The sequence below is a fragment of the Macrotis lagotis genome, chromosome 4, assembly GCF_037893015.1.
Source record: "Macrotis lagotis isolate mMagLag1 chromosome 4, bilby.v1.9.chrom.fasta, whole genome shotgun sequence".
Lineage (NCBI taxonomy): Eukaryota > Metazoa > Chordata > Mammalia > Peramelemorphia > Peramelidae > Macrotis > Macrotis lagotis.
In genome coordinates this window covers 262,597,253-262,624,069 of record NC_133661.1, presented here as the reverse complement: position 1 = coordinate 262,624,069, position 26,817 = coordinate 262,597,253, and the positions used below count along the sequence as shown (strand labels likewise).

At 34.6% G+C, this 26,817-nt stretch overlaps 1 protein-coding gene across 7 annotated transcripts in view; it reads right to left on the bottom strand.

Annotated features, from left to right (window-relative positions):
• LRRC9 (leucine rich repeat containing 9) overlaps positions 1–26,817 on the bottom strand; it is a 195,131-nt gene that overhangs the window by 38,702 nt on the left and 129,612 nt on the right. For all 7 annotated transcript variants that reach the window (XM_074235927.1, XM_074235928.1, XM_074235926.1 and 4 more), the window contains 4 exons: positions 24,550–24,680; positions 22,507–22,615; positions 20,177–20,316; positions 13,305–13,441 (listed from right to left, as the gene is read on the bottom strand). In XM_074235927.1, the coding sequence (XP_074092028.1) occupies positions 13,305–13,441; positions 20,177–20,316; positions 22,507–22,615; positions 24,550–24,680 (517 nt within the window). The remainder of the gene's footprint in view (positions 1–13,304; positions 13,442–20,176; positions 20,317–22,506; positions 22,616–24,549; positions 24,681–26,817) is intronic.

The window sequence follows — 26,817 nt, the reverse complement described above, 5'->3', positions numbered from 1 at the left end:
GCAGTTTTTAGATGAAGAAATTAGAATTATCTGTAGTTATATGAAAAAATGCTCTAGATCATTATTGATTAGAGAAATGAAATTAAAACAACTCTTGCAGTACCACCTCACACCTGTCATATTGACTAAAGTGACAATAAAAGAAAATGATCAACGCTGGAGAGAATGTAGGAAAACTGGGACACCAATGCATTGTTGGTGGAGTTGTATCCAAACATTCTGAGGACAATTTGAAGCTATGCCTGAAGCATCATAAAATGTGCTTTACACTTTGATCCAGCAATCCCCTACTACATCTATATACTAAAGGGCTCATGAAAAAGAGGGAAAACATGTACAAAAAGAATTGGAAATTGGAGGGAGGCCCATCATCTGGGGAATGACTGAAAAGGTTATGGTGCATGAATGTGATAGTGTACTATTGTTCTGTAAGAAATCATGAGTGAATGGGGGAGGAGCCAAGATGGTGGCCTGAAGGCAGCACTTCCCAGGGAACTCCTACTCCCCAAACTCCAAAGAAACAAATGAGGGCTATAGCCAAAATTTAGAGGGGCAGAACCTACAGAAAGACTGAATGATACATTTTCCCAGTCCAAGATAACTTAGAAGTTCTGCAGGAAAGATATGTTTCACCAGAATCTGGGGTTGGAAAAAATGCTGCAGCTGCAGTGCAGCCCAGCCCAGCCCAGAGATCACCAGCAGCACCTTGAAGGGGCAGTGAGAGAACTCTGCTCCACCAGAATGAGTGTGGAGTGATGAGCACCAGTCACAGAATCTGTAGCGAGAATCTGAAGAAAGCAGCCTGCACTCCCAGAGATGGTAAGGGATGTCTGCAGAGATTTCTCTGCTCTCCCTGGGGTAGGACTCTGCTGTTTGCCTACATTCAGATATTGCAGTTTGGACTTTCATACTAAATAACCAAGCTGGATCCCTCCTTATAGCCCCAGGGCAGAGGGAAGTATGGAGTAGCCATCTACATAGCAAAGCACAGGCTAGAGAGCATAAGACCTTGGAAGAATAAAGGTCCCAGTGGGGTGTCCCCCCCAAAAAAACAACCCCAAAGCCTTGGAAGTGATGTAAATTATTCTTGGGCTGAGGAAAGTAGTAAACAACAGAAAAAGAAGAATCTGACCATAGAGAATTACTTTAGTTCCATTGAAGATCAAAACACATACTCAGATGACGACAAAATTGAAGCTTCCATATCCAAAACCTCCAAGAGAAATAGAAAATGGACTCAGACTGTGGATGAACTCAAAAAAGACTTTGAAAAACAATTAAGGGAGGTGGAGGAAAAATTGGGAGGCAAAATGAGAACAATGCAGAAAAATCATGAAAACTAAAACAAAAGTTTGGTGAAAGATATACAAAAAATACTGAAGAAAATAATATATTAAAAACCAGTTTATGCCTAATGCAAAAAGCAAAACAAAAAGGCAAATGAGGAGAAGAATGCCTTAAAAAACAGAATTGGCCAGCTAGGAGATAAAAAAGCTCTCTGAAGGAAATAACTCCTTCATATGCAGAATAGACCTAAAGGAAGCTGATGACTTTGCAAGAAATGAGAAGAAATAAAACTCTTCCAAAAACCCCCCAAATTAGAAGAAAATGTGAAATAAAGAAAGAACTGACCCTGAAAACAGATCCAGAAGAAATAATTTAAAAATTATTGGGCTATCTGAAAGCCAAGACCAGGAAAAGGGCCTAGACTTCATTTTTCAAGAAATAATACAGCAAAATTGCCCTGAGATTCTAGAAGCTGAGAGTAAAATAGAAATTGAGAGAATTCACTGGTCACCCCCTGAAAGGGATCTCAAAAGAAAAACTTCCAGGAATATTATAGCCAAATTCCCAAACTCCCAAATCAAAGAGAAAGAAACTGACAATTCAACTACCAAGGCTCGATAGTCAGGATTACACAGGATCTACATTAAGAGCTTGTAGGGATTGGAATATGATATCCCTGAAGGCAAAAGATCTTGGTTTACAATCGAGGATCAAATACCCAGCAAAACTGAACATCTTCTTTCAGGGGAAAGGATGGACTTTCAATGAAACAGGGGACTTTCAAGACTTTTCTGTTGAAACAACCAGAGATGAACAGAAAGTTTGATCTCCAAGTATAGGACTCTGGTGAACCATAGAGGGAGTGGAAGAGAAGGACTAACTATGATGATGAATTTAATGATATTGAACTGTTTGTATTCCTGCATGGGAAGAAGATATTGATAACTCATATGAACTTTCTTATTTATAAGAGCTGTTAGAAGGAGCATATATAGACAGGACATAGGAAGGAGTGGAATATAATGGTATAATATAGTAAAAAGATGAAGTCAATGGGTGATAAAGGAAAGTACTGGGAGGAAGGAAAAGGAGATCAAGAAGAAGCTAAGAAATTTCACATAAGAGTCAAGAAAAAACTTTTTCAATGGAGTGGAAAGGGGGAAGGCAAGGGGGAATGAGTGAGCCTTCATTCCCATCAGAAAGGGTGAGGAAATCTATCTTACCCTAGAGAAAAATGAGAAGAAAGGGATGGGATAAAGGGAAATGGAGGGGGAAGGAAGGGGGGGGATAGGTGATAGAAGAGAGGGAAGATCAAGGGAGAGGGTACTCAGATTCAACATACTTTTGGACAGGGCCAGGATGAAAGGAGAGAGAGAATAGAATAAATGAGAGTGGGAAGAAATAGAATGGAGGTACAGCTAGTAATAGCAACTATAGGAAAAATATTGAAGCAACTTCTCTGGGGGACTTATGATAAAGCAACTTACCCCAGAGACAGAGACATTGAAATCTGAACACAGACTGAAGTATAATTTTTTTTCCTCTCTCTATTCTTGAGGTTTCTCATCTTCTTGGGGGGGGGGAAGGGGGTTTATTTTTATTCTTATGTTTACTCTTATAACACGTTCAATTTACATCAATGTATGGCATGGAAACAATGTAGAGACTATCAGACAGCCTTCTGTGTGTGTGGGGGAAGTGAGGGTGGAGGGAAAAATTGTAGAATTCAGAGCCTTGGAAAAAACGATGGGTTGTATATAATTGGAAAACAAATAAAATGTTAAAATGTCAAAAAAAAAGAAATCATGAGTGGGCATACTTCAGAAAAACCTGGAAAGATTTGCATGAATTTATGCTGAATGAAGTGAGCAAAGCCAGGAGAACATTATATGCATTAACAGAAACATTGTGAAATGATCAACTGTGATGAACTTAGCTCCTCTCAGTGGTTCAGTGATTGATGACTGTTCTAAAAGACTTGTGATGGAAAATACCATCAACATCCAGAGGAAAAAACTATCGAGTCTAAATGCAGAGCAAAGCATACTATGTCCACTTTTTAAAACAACTTTTATGTTTTCTTTCTTTTTTGCCTTTAGCTCTAATTCTTCTTTCACAACATGACTAATATGGGAATATGTTAAACACGATTGTACATCTACAACTTGTATCAGACTGCTCACTGCTATGGAGAGCAAGGAAGGAAAGGAAGGTGGTAGAAAAATGTGCAAACTAAAAGCTTACAAAAAAGTCTATGTGGAAAATTATTGAAAACTAAAATAAAATAACATAAAAACGAGTCTTTAAAGTGTTAGGCACTGTCCTAGGGAATAGGGACACAAATAGATATCCCATGAAAATTTTTCTTGTAGTATTTGGACATTCAATAAAACCTACTCTTCTATGACTCATCAATTAGTTCTTATGAGTCATTCCTCTATTTAGCTTCAACTTTTCTTTGTTCTATTATTTTAAAATTACTGTTTACTTTTTAATGGCAAGAACATTAGTTTTCAGTTCCTCCAACAATATACTTACTGATCACTGGACAAGGAATTCTTTTTTTTATTTTATTTTTACAATTACACGATATGAAAGTTTTTCAACATTCATCCACATGCACAATCATATTTTTAATTTACATAATTTCCTAACACCCTCCCTTCCCAACCCCTTCCTTCAGCGGTGAACAGTTTAGTGAATATCGTACATACATATTTGTGTTTAATATGTTTACAGATTAGTCATTTTCTGCATGAAGATTTAGGAATAAGGGAAAAGAAAGAAAACCATGAGATAGGAAAGAAATACATAAAAGAAAATTTTAGAAAGTGAATGTAGTGTTCACTCAGATTCTAAAGGGTTATTTTTTTGTGTTTTGTGTTTTGTGTTTTTGTTTTTATTGTTTTTCTTCCTCTGGAAGGGGATAACATTGTCCATAGACAGTCTCCTAGGGTTGAACTAACTCTCTAAATTGCTGAGAGGAGCTGGATCCATCAGGGTTGATCATCTTACAATGTTGTTGTTAATGTGTACAATGTTCTCTTGGTTCTTCTCCCTTTGCTTGGCATCAGTTCCTGTAATCCATTCCATGCTTCTCTAGTTTGACCATTCATGGTCTCTTATAGAACAATTGTACTCCATAACATTCATATACCATAACTTGTTCAACCATTTGGCAATTGGTGGGCTTCCCCTAAATTTTCAATTCTTTGTCAGTACAAAAAGAACTGCTATGAATATTTTGGAACATGAGATTTTTTTCCCCCCATTTTTGTTATTTCTTCTGGATATAAGCCTAGTACTGGTATTACTGGGTTAAAGGGTATGATCAATTTTATTGCTTTTTGGACATAGTTCCATATTGCTCTCCACCAACAATGCATTAATGTCTTAATCCATCCACAACCTCTCCAACATTAGTTTTCTCTTTATGTCATCTTAGTAAATCTGATAGGTGTGAGGAGGAACCTTATGGTTGTTTTAATTTGCATTTCTCTAATCAATAATGATTTGGAACATTTTTCCATATGATAATTTCTTCATTTTAAAGCTATCTGTTCATATCCTTTGACCACTTATCAATTGGGGAATGATTTGTAACCTTATAAATTTTTTAGGTTTTTTCAAGGCAATGGGGTTAAATGGCTTGCCCAAGGCCACACAGCTAGGTAATTATTAATTGTCTGAGGCCAGATTTGAACTCAAGTACTCCTGACTCCAGGGCTGGTACTCTATCCATTGCGCCATCTAGCCATCCCAGTAACCTTATAAATTTTAGAAATGAGATCTTTATCAGAAGCTGTGAAAATTATTTCCTAGCTTTCTGTTTTCCTTCTAATTTTGACAGCATTAGTTTTATTGCAAAACTTTTTAATATAGTCAAAATCATACATTTTGTAATTTATAATGTACTCATTTCTTGCTTAGTCATAGATTTCTTCCCTCTCCATAGATCTGACACATAAGAGTATTTCTTGGTCTGTTAATTGGTCTATGGTGTCACACTTTATGTCTAAATCCTGTATCCATTTTGACCTTATTTTGGTATAGGGTGTGAGATGTGGGTCTATGTCCAGGCTCAACTATCAATCTATAGTTTTCTTTTTTCTTTTTAAGGTTTTTGCAAGGCAATGGGGTTAAATGGTTTGCCCAAGGCCACACAGCTAGGTAATTATTAAGTGTCTGAGGCTGAATTTGAACTCAGGTACTCTTTTTTTTTATTTTAGGTTTTTGCAAGGCAAATGGGGTTAAGTGGCTTGTCCAAGGCCACACAGCTAGGTAATTAAGTGTCTGAGACCGGATTTGAACCCAGGTACTCCTGACTCCAATCAGGTACTCTTGACTCCAGGGCTAGTGCTCTATCCACTGCGCCACCTAGCCGCCCCATCAATCTATAGTTTTTTTTAAATTTTTTAAACATTTTGTTTTCCAATTATATACAAATAGTAATATGTACCCACCATTTTTTGCAAGATGCTGAATTCTACAATTTTTCCTCCCTCCTCCCCAAAGGTTGTCTAATAGTCTCTACATTGTTTCCATGTAAATTGAATGTTATAAGAGTAAACATAAGAATAAACATAACCACCCCCCCCCCCCAAGAAGATGGGAAATCTCAAGAATAGAGAGAAAAAAAATGTACTTCAGTCTGTGTTCAGGTTCCAATGGCTCTGTCTCTGGGGTGAGTTGTTTTCTTTACCATAAGTCCACCAGAGAAGTTGTTTCAATGTTTTTCCCCTCAGTTGCTATTACTAGCTGTACCTCCACTCTATTTCTCCCCACTCTCATTTATTCTATTCTCTCTCTCTCTCTCTCTCCTTTCATCCTGGCCCTGTCCAAAAGCATGTTGCATCTGAGTACCCTCTCCCTCGATCTTTCCTCTATTCTATCACCTATTCCCCCTGCCCTCCCCCCATTCCCCCTCATCCTGTGCCTTTCCTCCCATCCTTCTCCAGGGCAAGACAGATTTCCTCACCCTATTAAGTGTGTATGTCATTTTCTCCCTGAGCCATTTCTGACAAGAATGAAGGCTCACTCATTCCCCCTTGCCTTTCCCCCTCCCCTCCATTGAAAAAAGCTTTTTTTTTTATTCTTATGTGAAATCTCTCAGCTTCTTCTTCATCTCCTTTCCCTTCCTCTCAGTACTTTCCCCCATTGCCCATTAACTCCATCCCTTTACCACATCATACCATTAAATTCTGCTCCTTCCTATGTCTTTTCTATATATGCTCCTTCTAACAGCTCTTATAAATGAGAAAGTTCATATGAGTTATCAATATCTTCTTCTCATGCAGGAATACAAACAGTTCAGCATCATCAAGTTCCTCATAGTTAGTTCCTCTCTTCCACTCCCTCTATGTTTCACCAGTGTCCTGTACTTGGAGATCAAACTTTCTGTTCAGCTCTGGTCATCTCATTAGGAAAGTTTGAAAGTCTTCTGTTTCATTGAAAATCCATCTTTTCCCCTGAAAGAGGATGTTCAGTTTTACTGGGTAGTTGATTCTCAATTGTAAACCAAGATTTTTTGCCTTCAGGAATATCATATTCCAATCCCTATGAGCCCTTAATGTAGATGCTGACAGATCCTGTGTAATCCTGACTAATGAGCCTTGGTAGTTGAATTGTCTGTTTCTGGCAGCTTTTAAAATTTTTTCTTTGATTTGGGAGTTTTGGAATTTGGCTATAATATTCCTGGAAGTTTTTCTTTTGAGATCCCTTTCAGGGGGTGACCAGTGAATTCTCTCAATTTCTATTTTACCCTCAGCTTCTAGGATCTCAGGGAAATTTTGCTGTATTATTTCTTGAAAAATGAAGTCTAGGCTCTTTTCCTGGTCATGGCTTTCAGATAGTCCAATAATCTTCAAATTATTTCTTCTGGATCTGTTTTCAAGGTCAGTTGTTTTTCCAGTAAGATATTTCACATTTTCTTCTAATTTTTGGTTTTTTTGGAAGAGTTTTATTTCTTCCTGATTTCTTACAAAGTCATCAGCTTCCTTTAGTTCCATTTTGCATTTGAAGGAGTTATTTTCTTCAGAGAGCTTTTTTTTATCTCCTTTTCCAGCTGGCCATTTCTGCTTTTTAAGGCATTCTTCTCCTCATTTGCCTTTTGTTTTGCTTTTTGCATTAGGCCTAAACTGGTTTTTAACATATTATTTTCTTCAGTATTTTTTTGTATTTCTTTCACCAAGCTTTTGATTTGGTTTTCATGATTTTTCTGCATTGCTCTCATTTCTCCTCCCAATTTCTCCTTCACCTCCCTTAATTGGTTTTTTTTTTTTTTAGGTTTTTGCAAGGCAAACCAGGCTTAAGTGGCTTGCCCAAGGCCACACAGCTAGGTAATTATTAAGTGTCTGAGACCGGATTTGAACCCAGGTACTCCTGACTCCAAGGCCGGTGCTTTATCCACTGCGCCACCTAGCTGCCCCCTTTATAAGCTTTTGAGTTACACATTTTTTTCTACCCCCTCTTTTCTTTCCCTGCTCTCCATGGCAGTGAGTACTCTGATATAGGTTGTATATGTACAATCATGTTTAACTATTTCCATATAAGTCATGTTGTGAAAGAAGAATTAGAGTTAAAGGGGGAGAAAGCCATGAAAAAGAAAAAAAACATAAATGAAGTTTTAAAAAGTTAACGTAGCATGCTGTGCTCTGCATTCAGACTCCATAAATTTTTTTTCTGGCTGTGGATGGCATTTTTCATCACAAATCTTTTAGGATTATCCTTGATCACTGAATTTGCTGAGAAGAGCTGAGTCCATCATTGGTGATCAGCAGCAGCTAGGTGCTACAATGGATAGAGCACCAGTCCTGGAGTTAGGAGAAGTGGAGTTCAAATCTGGCTTCAGACACTTGGACACTTGACACTTAACACTTACTAGCTGCATGACCTTGGACAAGTCACTTAATCCTGATTCATATCTGGCTATTCTAACTAAATGGCTCCAAAGGAGACAATGAGGCTGGTGATTTAGCACAGCATTCCTTCACTCAAATTCAACTTACTTGCTTGTCAGGACATCACCTCCCTGTTGTCATGATCTTTGAAGATGAAGGACAAATGATTGTTCTTTCACAATGTTGCTATTAATGTTTACAGTGTTCTCCTGACTATGCTCACTTCACTCAGAATCAGTTCAAGCAAGTCTTTCTAGATATTTTTTAAAGTCTGCTCACGTATTATTATTTTTATTTATTTAATTTAATTTTCCAAATATACGCAAAGGTAGTTTTCAACATTCATACATTTGCAAAGTTATTCTACCACTCTCCCTTCCCTCCTCCCTCTCCATGGTGGTGAAGAATCCGGTAAAAGTTGTACATATACAATTGTGTTTAACATTATTTCCACATTAGTCCTATGGCGAAAGAGGGATTAGAAGTAGGGGGCGAAAACCATGAAGAAAAAAGAAAAAAAACATAAAAAAGTTTAAAAAAGTGAACATAATATGCTTTTGTATGTATTAAGATTTCATAGTTTTTCTCTGGATGTAGTTGGAATTTTCCATAATAGGTCTTTCAGGATTCTCCTTGCTCAACTGAACTGCTTGGAGGAGCTTCATCCATTAAAACTCACAATGTTGTTGTAATCAATGTTCTCTTGGTTTTGCTCATTTCACTCAGCTTCAGTTCATGCAAGTCTTTCTAAGTTTCTCTAAAGTTCAGTCACTCATGAATTCTTACTAAACAATAGTATTTTTAATATTTATAAACCATAATTTCTTCATCCATTCCTCCAATTGATGGGCATCTCCTCAATTTCCAAGTCTTTGCCACTACAAAAAGAGCTGCTATAAATATTTTTGAACATGTGGGACTTTTCCCATTTTTTATGACCTCTTTGGGGTAAAGACCTAGCAGTGGTATTTTTGCTGGATCAAAGGTTGTGCAGTTTTATTGCCCTTTGGGCATAGTTCCAACTTGCCCTTCAGAATGACTGGATCAGTTCACAACTCCATAAACAGTGCATTAACGTCCCAATTTCTTTACTTTCTTTCCAACATAATTTTACTTTTTTGTCACACTAGTCAATCTGATAGGTGTGAGATGGTACCTCAGAGTTGTTTTAATTTGCATTTCTCTAGTCAGCAATGATCTAGAGCATTTTTTAATATAGATATAAATTTCTTCATCTGTAAACTGCCCGTTCTTAATGTTTTGACTATTATCAATTAGAGAATGACTTGTATTCTTATAAATTTGACTCAAGCTTTCAATGAGCCCTGTTTGTCAGAAATACTAACTGTGAAAATTGTTTGCCAGCTTTTTGCATTCTCTCTAATCTTTGGTTTTATTTATGCAAAACCTTTTTAATTTGATGTAATCAAAATTATCTATTTTGTAATTTAGAATGCTCTTTATCTCTTGTTTGGTTATAAATTCCTACCCTCTTCAAAGATCATGTTATTCTTGCCTAAAAACACATTCTGGAATATCCTTATTCACATCCATCCAAGGGCAATAATTTCTGAAAATTATGACTAACTATATGGTAAATTATCAAAATCTCAATCAAAATTGTTTCAGTGTGCTTCCTGTAAGCAGGTATGCTTGACAACTAGAGTGATTATCCTTCATGAAATGAAGTCACTGGCAAAGAAACAACATAAATGGACTTCATATTTTGGCAATACAAGAAGGCAGATTACTTAGGTATAGAATCATTAATATCCATTGCCATCTCCTCCCAATTTTTTGTTTCCTTCTTCCTATGTTCTCCTCCATTATAAATGCTGTGGTGTAGATGATGGTGATCATGGAAGCAAGCAATCTGAGCTGTACATGAAATGGATAAAAGACAAGAATACTTACTTTCATTTTGAAACAGAACTGAATAATAACAAAAAATGTAAACATCTTCCCAGTTTGCAAACAAGGGTTTCACATAATTTTTTATCAATAGTATCCTCTGCTAAGATATCATGGTATGGTAGAAAGAGCAAGCATTGACTTGCTCTTAAATGGAAAAAGAAAATGGCAAACCATTCCAGTATTGATGTTCAATGGTATATGGATGGGGTCACAAAGAGTTGAACAACAAGTTCACACAATGATGTATTGCTGACAAGTACTGGGCAATCATAATAAAAAATTAATTCCCTAAACTAGAGGCAATAAGCAATAAAATTAGGAGTTCCTGAAATCTAAAGAGGGACAAGGTTCCTGAAAAATTCATTTAATGAAAACTTCATAAATTGCATCTAATATTAAATGATAACAAAACTAGCAATGTTATTTCAAATGAGATTGAAAAGGGAATACTTAAACTGGAATTCTGAAGTTTTTTTGAGTATTTTAGCTAAATGGCAGAATTATTTTATAAAAACAGAGAATTATTTATAAAATTTGGCATTTGTTACCATGAGGATTAAGAAACACACTTCTCACAGTTTTTTGTCAGAAAATGTAAGAACATTTTGAGACTTGTAAGTAACAATATATTAAACTGGCTATCACCATGGGAAGAACCATAAGAAGAAAGGGAACACTATCAAAGAATACCTTCTAATATCACCATGGCAGCAAATACTTGAAAGAGGCATTGAAGAAATGTTGAAAGTCATTGGAAGATTACATCCATATTGAGCTGGCATGCACAGTTGAAAATCTGACCATATTGCCCAATTAATGGCAACAGAAATAGCAATAAAAACAAAACATGAAATGGAATCCAAAAAGAAATCAGAAATTCTAAATTCTTTAAATCAATGATTAAAATAAAAAAGTCTAAAGATAAGGAATCAAAGTAGTGCAAAGAACAAAAACAATTCAATATCAACTGGAAATTTTACTATTAGAAGTTTGATAAACAAAGAAATCAGGTAAAGAAGATCCTCTGAAGAATGAAGATATGGAAAATTTTGGGTCATATGAAGTTCACCATTAAAATGAAGTTGAATCAAGTGAGAAACCAAAAAAACACTTTTTTTTGCTAATATAATCAATAATTCAACTGAGGGATATGATGCTTTAATTGAAAAATTTGAAACTCAAGCTTTTCAGCATAGATGGCAAGTGATGGGTGCAGATAAAATCCATATGTTCAAATGTGTCAAGGCTGTACATGAATATGTACAGCTTCTTCAAATAAAAACCTGATACCATCTTTCTTAACAAAAGTTTCTCCATACTTATTAAACAAAGATGAGAAAACCTGAGACCCTTCAAAATATAGACCAATTAACCTTTCTGTACTTTATCACTAACAGCTATGTCAAAAACTTACAAGAAAACAAAATTTTAGTTGAAGAGCAAAGAGTGTTCAAGAAATACCAAGGGTGTAAAGACTAAGTGATTCTTGTTTGGTGACTATCAAACAAATCACCTTAAAATACAATAAGATTCACATCATTTACATTTATTGATTGTTTCAGCGTCTTTAATTCACAACTGATTCAATCACATACTGTTGAGATATAAAATATTAAAAATGCTACAAATTTGATGCTGAAAAGAAAAACTTTTACCAATTTAAACTATGACATCATCAACACAATCAGGTACAATTGATGGAAAATGTAGCATCTTCCAGGGAGGTAGATAAAACTTTTATAGTTCTATAAGTTCTTAGATTCATTACTTTCTTCAACAGAATATATGGCTTCCAAATTAAAAAGAGAATCAAACTAGAACATCTTATTAATTACCTACTTATTAATACATAGATGACAAAAAATAATCCCACCATAACTCACTAAATAGCTTTTTTGTTTTTTGGAATCTTTCTTTTAATAAAATTTAGGCTGAATAACTGCAAAACACAATATATGCCAGGAAATGGAGACTAAAGAAAACAGACTGAAGACACTGAGCTTGAATCTAGTTATCAAATTGAACCAATGGATAAATGACAATACTTATAAAACTTAGTCTCAAGGTCAAACAAAAACTTTAGAGCTATGTTACCTCTGGCAGAATATGTTAATATAATCCTGAAATCAAAGTTAAATGGGAATAATGCTCATAAAGCAATTAATATCTTCATAATATTGGTCAATGTATACTTTAGTAATTCTAAAATTGAACATGACAGATTAAGAAAATATTATAATAAAAACCTGTACAGTTTTAATGAAACATGGGAGTTATCCCAAGGCAACTGGAAAAAATAATATTACTAATAATAATTACTAAAAGGGAGGAAGACTATTGACAGATATTCTTGAGGCATATAGTAAACATGTCAAGAAGTCATGAAAATATTGTTGGAAGCAAGACATTATTGAACAATAACTAAGTAAACAATGCAAGATTTGTCAAATATAAGAAAAAATGGTTTACCTCTAAATGGGGCCTATAAGAAAATTAAAATCCAACAATGGGTAACATATGCATGGACTCAGCTAACAACATAACGACAAGGAAGTGCCCCCCAAATACCTGAGTCATTCAGATTTTTCTTGTGAAAAGAGAAAGGTTTGTGATGGTAATACAGAAGCAGGCTATGGAAATTACAGAATGGCTGTCCTTGAGGATCCTGGACTTAAAGTGATAAATATTCATATAAAAGAAAGGAGTAGAAACTCTTTATCACAATACTGAATCTTGTAAAAATATAGCATCTACTGCATATTCAGTAAGCCATGACCGACAGAAGTTTGCTACCTTTCTTGGGCTTACAGATGACTAATTCTTGCCTATAAAAAGAGACCTCAAAATATCTTTGAGAATTCAGCTAATAAACTATTACTGGAATTGTATCATCATCATAGACAAAATTATTGCTCATAATCACTTAGACATAACACTGATCCACAAAAAGTCAAGAATGTGGTTTTTAATAGTTACTGTCATATAATTACTCATAATCTTCAAGCTATGGGTTCAAAAAATTTTCAAAATTACAAAGACCTAGAAAAGGAGATCAAAATCACATTGGAACAGGATTAAGATATATATATATATACATATATGTATATATATATATCATCTCCATGTTAAGAATATCAAGTAAGAATACAAAATCAGATTAATTTGCTAATAAAATGTTTCACAAAAATCAATATTGTTACTTACCCTGGAGAAAAAGGAATTTTAAATTTCTTAGTCTGTTAAGCTGCAATTGGATTAAATTACAAATTCCATTGTAGCCCAAATGAAGAACTTCTAAACTCTGCATTATTGGAGGTAAATTCTCAGAAAGACTTGAATCCCTGAAAAGTATATACAAGTATGAGCCCTGGGACAAAATTTCAGATAAAGTGTCTCATAAACAGATCAACTTCTTTCATATGATTAATGTAAACTGATTTTTTTATAATCACATAATTTTCTGAAAATTCAAAACTTACTCCCTTTTTAAATAATATAGTTATAGATAAAGGCATGCTTTAGTATTAGGATGGTAACCTCCCAAGTCAAGAAGATTCGTATTAGGATCCCACCTTGTTACTTATTAAGCTTTGTGATGGCTACTGCAACTCTCACATTTAATTTAAAAACAGTAGCTAGTATGCTTTCTTAGAGGGAGTTCCCCCTTAGGAGTTCTTCAAACCAAAGAAATTAAAGATGCAAACCAAGGAAGATTATTATCTATTTGGCTTCAAATAATTCTACCCAGCATTACCATAGGATTACTTCTAATAGATACTCTCCAATACTCCTCTCTCCAGGACACAAATCTTATCTGTCCAAAGACCACTTACAGGGCCCTGGTGCCAGAATCAGATGAATTCTTTTCTCCAATGGCCTCACGTTAAACCTGTCCACTTATATCCTACCCAAGATCTTCCTTTCTCAGTAATGCACCTTAAAGGCCCCAGGCTTTGACTCCTCTCAGTTGCTGTATCTTTTTTTCCCCCTTTATGGATCATTTATTTTATATTTTACAATAACCTTGTTGTGAAAGAAAGTAAACATAACCCACCTCTCTCCAAAAAACAAAGAGAAATCTCAAGAATAATGAGAGAGGAAAAAAAGTATACTTCAGTCTGTGGTCAGATTCCATCAGTTCTGTCTCTGGGATGAGTAGCCTTCTTTATCATAAGTCCACCAGAGAAGTTTCTTTGATATCTTTTCCCACAGTTGTTATTACTAGTTATATTTCCCTCCACTCTATTCCTCCCCACTTTCATTTATTCTATTTTCTCTCTCTCGTTTCACCCTGTCCCTGCTCATAAGTGTGTTGTATCTGATCATCCTCTCTCATGGTCTTCCCTCTCTTCTATCACCTAGCTCCACACTCCCCCCACCCCCCATTCCCCCTTATCCCATTCCTTTCCTCTCATTTTTCTTTAGGGTAAGATGGATTTCTATACCCTATTAAATGTGTATGTTATTTCTTCTATGAATTATTTCTGATGAGAATGAAGGCTCACTCATTCCCCTTTGCCTTTCCCCATTCCATTCCATTGCAAAAGCTTTTTCTTGATTCTTTTTTTTGTTCTTGATTTTTATGTGAAATATTTTAGCCCATTCTTCCTCTCCTTTACCTTCCTTCCAGTACTTTATCTCCCACTGATTCCATCTTTATACTATATTATACCATTATATTCAACTCCCTCCTGTGCCTTGTCTATATATGCTCTTTCTAACTGCTCTTATAAATGAGAAGGTTCATATGAGTTATCAGTATCATATTTCCCGTGCAGGAATACATGAAGTTCAACATCATTAAGTTCCTCATAATTAGTTCTTCTTGTCCACCCTCTCTCTGCTTCACCCAAGTCCTGTACTTGGAGATCATACTTTCTGTTCAGCTTTGGTTGTTTTAATGTTAAATTTTGAAAGTTCCCTATTTCATTGAAAGTCCATCTTTTCCCCTGAAAGAGGATGTTCAGTTTTTCTGGGTAGCTGATTCTCGATTGTAATCCAAGCTCTTTTGCTTTCTGGAATATCATATTCTAAACTCTGTACTGCCAGATCCTGTGTAATCCTGACTATATAGCCACAGTTGTTTAATTGTTTGTTTCTGGCAGCTTGTAGCATTTTCTCTTTTACTTGGGAGTTTTGGAATTTGGGTATAATATTCCTGGGAGTTTTTCTTATGGAATCTCTTTCAGGAGGCGACTGGTGAATTCCCTCAATTTCTGTGTTACCCTCTGCTTCTAGGATCTCAGAGCAATTTTGCTGCATTGTTTCTTGAAAAATTAAGCCTAGGCTCTTTCCCTGGTCATGACTTTCAAGTAGCCCAATACTTTTTAAATTACCTCTTCTAGATCTGTTTTCCAGGTCAGTTGTTTTTCCAGTGAGATATTTCACATTTTATTTCTAATTTTTCATTCTTTTGGTACAGTTTTATTTCTTCCTGATTTCCTCACAAAATCATCGGCTTCCTTTAGTTCCATTCTGCATTTGAAGGAGTTAGTTTCATTGGAGAGCTTTTTTATCTTTTTGCATTTTAAGGATTCTTCTCATTTGCCTTTTGAATTATTTTTTCCATTTGGCCTAAGTTGATTTTTAACATGTTCTTTTCTTCAGTTTTTTTTTGTCTTTCTTTCATCAAGTTGCTGATTTGGTTTTTATGATTTACCTGCATCCCTTTCATTTCTCTTCCTAATTTTTCCTCTACCTCCTTTACTTGTTTTTTAAAGTCTTTTTTGAACTCTTATATTGCCTGAGCCCATTTCCTATTTCTCTTGGAGACTTTAGATACCGAAGTTTCAACTTTGTCATCTTCTTAGTGTGTTTTTTGATTCTTCATAAGACCAAAGTAATTTTCTATGGTCAGATTCTTCTTTTTCTGTTGTTTGCTCATTTCCTCAGCCTATGACTGATTTACAACATTTCCAAGAATTTGGTGGATTTTTTTGGGACATCCTACAAGGACCTTAATTCCTCTAATGTCTTATGAGAGGCTCTGACTGCTCTCTTGCCCGTGCTCTGCTTTGTCTATGACCATAGACCTTCCCCTCTGCCCTGGAGCTGTGAGAAAGGTCCCTGCTCCACTATGGTAGTATGGAGTCCAGACTGCAACCTGGATCTAAATGTGGGCAAACAGCAGAGTCCTGCCCCAGTTTGGGCAGAGAGACCTCTGAAGTCTCTCCACAATCCCTTACTGGCTGTGGGTTGGGTGCTCTGGAAGTTCTGGGTAGATACGCTGCTTCCCATTGCAGGTTCTCACTGCAGGGCTGCTCTAAGACCAGTACTCTGTGCTCACTCTGGTGAGGCAGAGTTCTCTCACTGCTCCTTCAAGCTGTCGCTGGAGAGCCCTGGGCCAAGAGATCTGGAAACAGCTCCCTCTGCCATGGACCCAGGTGCCCCTAGGGACCCAGGTGTCCAGTGGATGTTCCTGGAAGACTGGAGCTGGTTTGCACTGCTCTGCACTGTGTTGTAGCTGCTCTGTGACTCTTTCCAACCCCCAGTCCTGGTGAAATAGATCTTCCTGCAGATCTTCTAAGTTATCTTGAACTGGGAAATTGTATCACTTAGTCTTTCTGTAGTGTTCTGCTCCTCTAAATTTTGGCTAGAGTCATAATTTGAAGGCTTTTGGAGTCTTTTGGGGAATAAGTTTCTGGGAATTCCTGCCCTCCAGCCACCATCTTGGCTCCACTCCTCTATTGCTGTATCTTAAAGAATACTGTTTTTTATATATTTTTTTATTTTGATGATGATGTTAATGATGATGATGTTTGTCTTTCATTTTTGAAGAAGACCATGACATCAGGGACAAGCAAGTGAACTGAATTTGAGTGGGGGTTGCTGGGCTAAAACATCAGCCTTATTTTGTCTCCAGTACTATCTGGGTCCAGAGGCCATATAAGAATCAGGGTGACTGAAGATGGTTCTGGAAGCCATCATCATCATCATCATCATCATCCTCATCCTCATCTTCATCATCTCTCTTAAGCAGGATGTGATCTCTTTGTGAGTAGGGACTATATACTTTTTCTATTTGTACTCTGGGAACTAATATACACAGTGCATGACATAAAGAAATAATTTAATAAATTTGGTAAATGATTTTCCATCCAATCTACATATACATACATATGCAATTTTTATGAAAATTTATTACATACAAAATATTATTATAACAATGATTATTTTGTACCTAATAATTTTTAAAAATTAAAAGTAAAATTTTTACTTTAGTATCTTGAATAAATTGGTACATATATATATATTTATAGTAAAGTATACTACTCAACTTATGTCAAGTATAACTTTTGATAACCAACACTCAAATTAGAACTATGTTTAATATAACATATCAAAACATAAACTTATCTCTGAAGGATTTTCAATTCTATAAGATCATTACACAGAATATATTATAATTAAATGTATACACACATATAAAACTGTTTTTAAGCTTAATTTATTAATGGTGCCGGAATAAAAAATTCTACTTGTAGCCTGAAATGCCAGGTGACAGAGATGTTTTGAGTTTGAGAGTTCTAAGCTTCAGTGGGCTAAGGATGTCTGCATAAATTGGGCATTAAAAATCAGAAGTCATCAGGTTGCCTAAGGAGGGATGAATTGGTTCACATTGGAAAAGAACAGATCAAAGTTCCCATGTCAATCAATACAGAGATTAGGTCAGTGAGTGGTCCCAAAACTTATAGACTCGATCTTTGAAGGGAAAAAGGTTTTACTTGCAGTCTTTCAAATTTGCTTTGTGCTAGTAAAATTCATTCTGCATCTTAAACTTGCTAACATATATGATAGTATTCAATCAAATCCATAATGGTTTACAGAAATATATATACAAGGCAATTCCTTAGAAATTATGAGTCAATTACTGGGAAATTTGAAGATTCTTTCTCAAATGGTTCATTTTGAATGAGAAAGAGGAAGAAAACTTGCATAAAGTATTATGTTCTTCCTATCATGACAAATTAGAACAAAGAACCAAAACAATAGAAATTTTTTAAAACTTAAAGAAACACCAAAGAACAGTTGAAAACAATAACCCCCATATATCTAAGGTCAGGACATTTTATCATATATTAATTGGTTCTTTAAATTTTATGTGTTTATTACCAAAATTTATAAGAAAGACAAATTTCATGTGAATCAAACCAGTAGAACCTGTCTCATATAATAAATAATAACCATTAACTGATAGACTTTGATTCTTAAATTATTGGCATAATAGTTATTTTCACACTTAGTATGAATGATACTAAGAAGTATAATGGTTTAAAACTGTATTTCCAAAATAAATGAACTGGACATCTTTTAAGGATAGCCATAACTAAAAAAACCTAGTTGTCAACCTACAGATAAATTATATACCAAAAGATTGAGTCAGGTGTTTAGAATTAAACTATTTTCCCATGGAAGCTGCATGACACATCATGCAAATCAGTTCACTTCATAAAATCCCATTTAACTAATAATTTAGGTACAATGATACTGCTAACAGCTTTGGGTCCTTTAGTCTTGAGCTTCACTCTTAACTGAGTCTTATGCTCCTAAGCCTTAAGAAAAGGATTAGTGTATTGTTTGTGTGTGTGTATGTGTGTGTGTGTGTGTGTGTGTGTGTGTGTGTGTGTGTGTGTGTGTATGTGTGTATGTGTAATGGAAACTGGGAGGTGGTGATGAAGCAGATACTAGTTTTTGGGTGAATCTCTAACAAGGGGAACAAAGAGAGAAAATGATTTTGATCTCACTGGCTCTGGCAAGAAAATCTGTGGAATAGTTCTTTAATCTGAAAACTGAGGCTTGTGGTAAAAGTTCCTTTACATGAATACTCAATAAACTGAGTTTAACCTTTAATCCAAAAATGGGATATGTCAGAGAGTTACTTTGATATTATGCAAGCACTACTAAGGAATAGTAGTGGAAAATAATGCTATTAAATAAGGAGGTGTTATTAATCATTTGAGAACCAAATACATGTTAGGTAATAGAGTTAAAATCTCAAAGATCTGCAACAATGGATTAAATTTAATGAGTTGAAATTTAAATAACAAATTAAAGTCTTAAATTTGGGTTAGAAACATCAGGAAGGAAGAATATGTGTTCAGTCAAAGGTTCATATGAGAAGGCCTGGGTGTTTTAGTAGATTGTAAGCTCAATGAGTTTAATGAGACAGTCAAAAAAGTTAATGAGTTCTTGGGTGGCATAAAAGAGGCAGTCCAGAATGAGAGAGTCAGTTGGCTTGCTGTACTCTCCCTTGATAAGAATCTATCTGGAATACTCTGTTCATTTTTTGGAAGGAGCAAATATTCTATAACATTTATAGAGGGACTTAATAAAAATGATCAAGAAATGCACCATTGTAATGTGCAAAGATTGATTAAAATAATGGAGTTACTTTAACCTCACTTAATTTAGAGGAATAAAAACCTCAGAGACATGGGATCCTTGGTTTCAGATAAATAATAGGCTAATCAAGGGATTAGAATTCCTTTACTTGACTCCAAAGTCAGGAGGGTAGAAGTCAATAAGCAATAGCTAAAAGTTATATGGCAGCAAAATCCAGATGAAATGGGGGAAAACTTTTTTTTGGAGGGAGCAAGGAAACTTCTTAACAAATAGAAACTTCTAAAAGGCTAATAAGTAGCTTCAGTAACTAATGAAAGTCTTGAAGGGGAGGCTGCAGATCTAGGATGTTAGATAGGGGCTTAAGGTATGGTCTATACTGGATAGTCTCTGAGGCCCCTTCCAATTCTGAGATTCTATAATTCTTTAACTTTATTGATGAACTGATTTCTATAGTTTTGCTTAAGAAGAATGAAAAAATTATGAATGAATGAAATAGTAGAGAAAAATGCAATTCTAGATGAACTGAACCAACCAATGAATATTTTATTATACTTGGAATCTTCTCTACATAGAGTGCACTCAATTCACTTTTTGATCAATATTAATTTGAGGCAATGATATTCTTTTGAAAACATGAATTTTTACTAACAGTATTATGGGTTATTGTTACATTACCTCTTTTCTAATCATTTCTTTATTCAATAAACATTAATATAAAAAGAAAACAACAGCACCTGCTTCCTTTTGGTACTCCTTGCTGTCCATAGCCACTTGAGGTTACCTTCTGATAGAGAAGTTGCCTATTGCTTAAGTGAGTCTGAGGCTTTATTCTGGGTAATATTGATTCTATGTGATTATAGTTGAGACACAATACCTACACAAAGCATAGCATATAAATAAAATATTACAAACACAAACACATGCTTTTTTAAAGTCTGATGATAGCTTGCCTAGCAGCAAATATGAAAAGTGGCAAGGGTTATAATTCTGAAATGTGACAAAATTTTAAAATATTAGTGCCAATTTTTACATGTAGACACTTCATGAATTCTGGCATACCAGTCACTCCATATAATTCTGAAAGTTATATAGTTAAATATAATTATATATAGTTATATATATTTAGTTATAAATGTTTTATCTCTATGGGCATTCTGCTAATCTTAGATCATCAACAAAAGCTGAAAAAATGAAATTTGGAAGGTGCAGATAGTCAGCTTTGTTAAGCAAAGGTAGTTTAAACTTATTATAAGAAATTCCAACTGTCAGAAGAAATGATTTTGTTTATATATTATATAAATAAAGTATAAACATATAAAGTTCTTTATTATCTTTTTGGCTTGCTAATACCAAAACCATGTATTCTGGCCATGTCTCTAATGGCAACTGTATCCAGTTGACTGTATCCAGTCAAATTAAGAGGATTTTCTTTTTTTTCTTTTGCTTTTAATATTTACTGCTACCTTTTGCTAAAATTCTATATTTATACTACAACTATATATTTTTTGTTTCTCTTAAAGAACTTTGGTTAATCTAATTAACATTTATTTTAACAATGGTCTGAAATGATATACCTTGGGGATCTAACAAGCAGCCTTGTGAAGGACAGGTTTTAGGTCCCTTTTCTGGAAATCTAAAATTGCAGAGAAATTTTATGTGGAGACATTAATGAAAAAAATTATTTTATTTTATATATTTAAACAAGATGTTTAAGAAAATATTTTTAATCTTGATAAAACTATTAACTATATTTCTTTTTTAAAAAATACAGAAGCATGGATTTGGTTCATATTATATTTTGAGTGTATTTTTGTATTTATATTTGACTGTAAATGTATCTGATATTTTAAAAATTCATAACAATTCAAAGAAAATAATGAAGTAAACAACTTGTAAGATGCTGGAAGACTACCTGACTTCCCCTGTCCTGTCCTTCAACTTTTTATGTTGGAGATAGGTGGAATCATTCTTTTGATTAATACAGAGAAGATTTCACTCCCAATCATTGGTTCAATTTTTTCAGGTTTACAAGACCTTAGGTCATTGTGAAGTCATGGGGGAAGAAAGGAGATAGCTTTTTATTCTGTGGATCTTGATTTCCTCTAAACTTCAATAAAAATAATAAAAGCAGTAGCAGAAGCTTATATTTTTATGTATTTTCTTCACAAAATCCTGTGATAATTGGTAACATAAATATTTCTTTTTTACATATAAAACTGAAACTTACTGAGTTTATTATCTTGACCATGTCAAATAACTAGGAAGAATTAGGACTTTTTTTCAAGATCTTTGATCCCAAGTCCAATGTTTCTTCAACCAACCATGCTTCTCATATTACTGAAAAATTTCATTTACATAATGCTTTACAGTCATAATAATGTCTTATATACATCATTTCTTTTGATCCTTGAAACAACTGTGAAGCAGGCAGCATAAATTCCACTTTATAGGCTCACTGAGGTTAAAGGTCTTGTCTAATAAATTGTGGGGTCTCTTGCTAGGCTGTTTGGCACAGAGAAGAGATCAACAGTAGATATAAGAATAATTTAATACTGCCCACTATTTCACTCAGTGGCTATTCTACTAGGTGTATCAGTGACTAGAGATGAGTCTGGAGTCAAAAAGCCTCATCTTGCTGAGTTTAAATTTGAGCTTAGACACTTACTAGTTATGTGACTCTGGGCAAGTCACTGAACCCTGTTTGCCTCAGTTTCCTCATCTGTAAAATGAGCTGGAATAGGAAATGGCAAATTACTATAGTATATTTGCTCAGAAAACCAAACTGGGGGTCACAAAGAGTTGGACATAACTAAAATGATTGAATAATAACAATTATTCCACTGCAGAAGATATAAGGTTTTTGAAACAGATCAATGCATTTACAGAAGACTGAGAACTGATTTTAGGTAATAATTGACTGAAATGATAATAGAAATCTATTCTTATTTATCATTACTGAGTTATAGTAAATTTTTGTCAAAAAAGAAAACTTTGAAGAAATTTTATACCAAAGTAACAAACTATAAAAGTTGCAACAAAAATTAAAATTTTTTTATGAACTCACCTTCACATTAGGCAGATAGATTAAGCCGCTGAAGGAAGTTAGATTATTGTTTTGCAAATTCACATTGCATACATTTCTAAATTGATCAACTGGAACCAAATCCACAGTTCTATATTTTTAAAAAAAGAGTTACAGTTAAGAGTTTTATCAAGATTAAAAATATTTTTCTTAAACATCTTTTTAAAAATCTATAAAATAATCTTTTTCATCAATGTCTCCACACAAAATAATTTCTCTATATATGTAGAATGTGAGTCCAGTTATTCTGGTAGCTGTTACATTTCTATCATGAATGTACATAAATAAAAGATGAACATGTGAAATTGTGCTAGATAATTCAAATCACACTGGGCATATGTGTGTGGAAGGCTCCTCAAGACTGATTTCTGCTAGTGAGCTCTGTTGCATCAGACAAGTCTCACGCTATTTCTATGCTAACCATGCTGGGACTCACTTTTTTTTTCCCCGAGGTTTATAATAATGCAGAATATGGTAGAGGTAGCAAGTGATCTTGGAGTCACTGTTTATTAAACTATTTTAAGCCTAAACCTGGAATAACTTTCTTGTGCTTATGGGCAGGGATGATATCAACTGCATGGCTTCTCCCATTCTATTTGTTCCATTCCATGTCCTGCAGTGGGGAACCTGACTTTGTTATCATTAATATATAAGTAAGACTTGTTATCCAAATAAATTATTTTGCCCATTCAAAAAAAATCTACTTAATGAAATTTACTTAATGAAAGTCATCTTTTCTCAGAATTCTTTTGTTTTATTTTACATTTATAATCATAGGATCAGAGATTTAGAGCTAGATGGGACTAAGGGACTTTAAGAATCATTTACTTCAATTCTCTCATTTTACAGGTGAAGAGACTTGAGTTTCTAAGAAGCTGCCCCAAGTGGCAACACAGGCATTTCATCTTCAAGCATATGACTCCAAACCCAGCATTTATGGTAATCATATCACACTGCTTCCTTCAATTTAGGATTAATATTGAGCTTTTTTTATATTTTCCAATCATTTTTTCTTTAACAAACTTACAAAATCCTTATGATTTTCTTAAAATAAAAAGAACATTATTACATATTTCAATTTTAAAATAGATTAATATCTTAAAAACATTTGTACCTAAAATAAGAGAATTATATTTCCATTTAAAAAATTAAAGAATTTAAATAATTTCAGGATTAAGGTTAAATAATCCATTACAAATTTGGAGAAATAGCCCTCAAGGTCTTGGTGTCTATGAGACTAAGAAGATCTTGTTCAACTTGATAGAAAATAATTGTCTTGGGAGACAGTCACTTCTATTATGAGAAAAACAGGTGACTCTCATAAAATGTACATACAAATTCATCCTCATAAAAGTACAGAAATAAAAGCTACATCATTGGTTTATTATGTATGAGAATGTGTCTACCTATAAAGGGTTGGCTATAAAATAAATTATTATTGTGGTAGGGTAAAGAGGTTAGGGATGGGGAAACCTGAAGGGAAGATTAGTTCTTTGGAAATGGAATTATGCATGTTCCCCAATCCATTGCATGTATAAAGTTATACCTTGTGAGGGCACTTCATTTTCATGATCTTCAAGTGCTTGATTATTAGTACACTGCTCTACTTTAGTTTCTCTCTTAAAAACTTACTTGAGACAATGAAGAAAAGAATTTCTGAAAAGGATGCCCTCCCCAAGGACTTCAGTCTCTTTTCTTCTTTCCTTTCTTTGAAGGAAGGATAAACTTTAAAATTTAAATGGCATTCTGAAGAACGATAGTTGTCAATGAAAGGCAATTTATGCATTTGAAAGAAGAAAGCTAGCACTACTGTTAACAAATCTCAGGTGCATTCCACATCACAGTCAATTAGATTTTGAAACAGTATAAGGAAAAATGAATTACTTTTCTCTTGGCCATATTTGAATCAGCATATGATTGGAAAAAACTAACCAAAATTATATGCTTTTAATGAATGCTTCACGATAATACTTTATAATTTAGGATATATACTATATACAAAAGAATATTTTAAAATTACCAAACCTGATAGATGATGTAGTCCAATTTATTTCTTGCATTTGGATGAAATTTGAATGTCCTTGTCTTTCTGCAATCATGTCAGAGGTAAGTCTACCACCAAATAAATCTTTGGCATTCTCAATCTCTAGAGATTCCTAAATTTAAAAAAGTGACATTTTCTTTTCAAGATGACAAATTCAGATGAATTCAAACAGAACACATGCACTTATCAATATCACTGAAAAAAATTTTCTAAATTTTTAACTACTCAATTGCAAATAATTAAATGGAATATCATCAATGTAAATATTCTCTCAAATTATCTTTCATGTCAAACTAAACTTCATTAATTCATCAAGTATTTATTGACCATCAACTATCAGCCAATCAATTAAGAAGTATTTAATTCCAATCACTATGACAAAGATAAAAATAAGATTCCCTACTCTCCACAAGTTCATAATTTTTCAGGGGGAAATGGGATACAAACCTATAAGTAAATGCAAAATATACACAAAATGAATACAAGATAATTGAACGGGAAGAGGAATCAGGAAAGATCTTTTTTTAGGAGATGGTATCTGAGCTAAACTTTAAAGAAAACTATCATTTCTAAGAAGTGGAGATGAGGAGAGCATGCATTCTAAAGCAAGATTCAAAGGATAGAGAGAGAAGGCAGAAAATCAGACATGAGCAACAGCAGCAAGTAGGCCAATAAAGAACTGAATAGCATTTATTAACATGTGCTGTGACAAGTACTATGTTAGTTAAGCACCAGGGAGACAAATACAAAAGTGAGACAATCCCTTCCCTTAAGAAACTTTTATTCTAAATGGGAGGCTACTGTACATAGAAGAGAGTGGTGGCTGGGGTGGGGGTTTTGACATGAGAAGTCACAGGAATGTTGAGTAGTGCCCAAAAGGTGTGTATTTTTAGTAGCAACACCTGACTGAATTATGTAGGGGAGAGGGAGGTTTTTTCTCATGTAGCAACAAGGTCTGAAGTTGGCTGGGGTAAAATACAGAATATCAAGTATAAGTAGGATTGGCTGAATTGTCTGACATTTTGTCATATAAGATTACATTCATGCATTTACCAATGAGGACAGCAGGAGACCCCAAATAGGGTGTTTCAAAGTAAAATAGGTTAAGTCCCCCAGGCCATGGCTATGGTGTCTTGAGATCTGTTGGGTTATGGGATACTGTGGCAAGTTGGAAGGCAAGAAGGTAACTATTATATATTGTATGCTGGCCTCTGGAAATGTAACCTGGAGCTAGACTTAGAAAGTCTCTAAATTTCAAACAAAGAAGTATTTGGTCTCAGAGAAATAAGGATATGCTGGGACCTTTGGGGCAGAAGAGTGATGGGATCAGATTTGTGCTTTGGGAATATTTCTTACAAGGGTGGAGAATGAATCGGAGAGAGGAGAGAATGGAGGAAAGGTAACAAATTAGGAGCCATGAAATAATACAGATGAGAAATGATGAGAGCCTGAACTGAGTGGTGGTTGTATGTGTGGAGAAGAGGAGGTGGATGTCAAAGATAAGCAAGCAGAGTCAATATGGGGGGGGGAGGGAGAGAGGGAGACAGAGAGACAGAGAGCACAGCATGCAGGACTAGATGTACAGATTTGGGAATCATCCACCTAGAGATGCTACTGGAATCCACTGGAGCTGATTAAATCATTTTGAGATAACATAAGAGAATCCAGGTCAGTCTTGGGGGTACACCCATAGTTAGGAGATGTAGCATGAATGCTGACACAAAATAGAAGACTGAGAAGAAATAACTAGATATGTAGAAAGAGAACTAGAAGAGTGTGATTTAAAGAATATCCAGGAGGAGAGGATGCTCATCAATGTAAAATGAAGCAGATAAATGAAGGAAGATGGGAACTGAGAAAAGGTCATTATATCTGACCATTAACTTTGATGAAAGGAGTTTCAGTTAAATAAATGATAAAGTCAGAAGTCAGAATACAAGAAGTTGAGAAGTGAGTGAGGGGAGGTGAAGGGGAGGCAATGAGAATAGATTGCTTTTTCCAAGAATTGCCTGTGAAAGGAAGGAGAGATATAGGACAATAGTTTGAAGGATGGCTGGGTCAAATGAAGAATTTTCAAGAATGGGCAAGAACTGAGGATGTTTGTATAAGGAATACTCAGTCACTAGATAAGAAATTGAAGATTAGATGAAGAAGATTGTGCAAGGGAATGAGTTCAAGAGTATAAGTAGAAGGGTAGGTCTTGGTGAATAGAAAGACCACTCTTTTCATCAGAGACTGAGTAAAAAAGG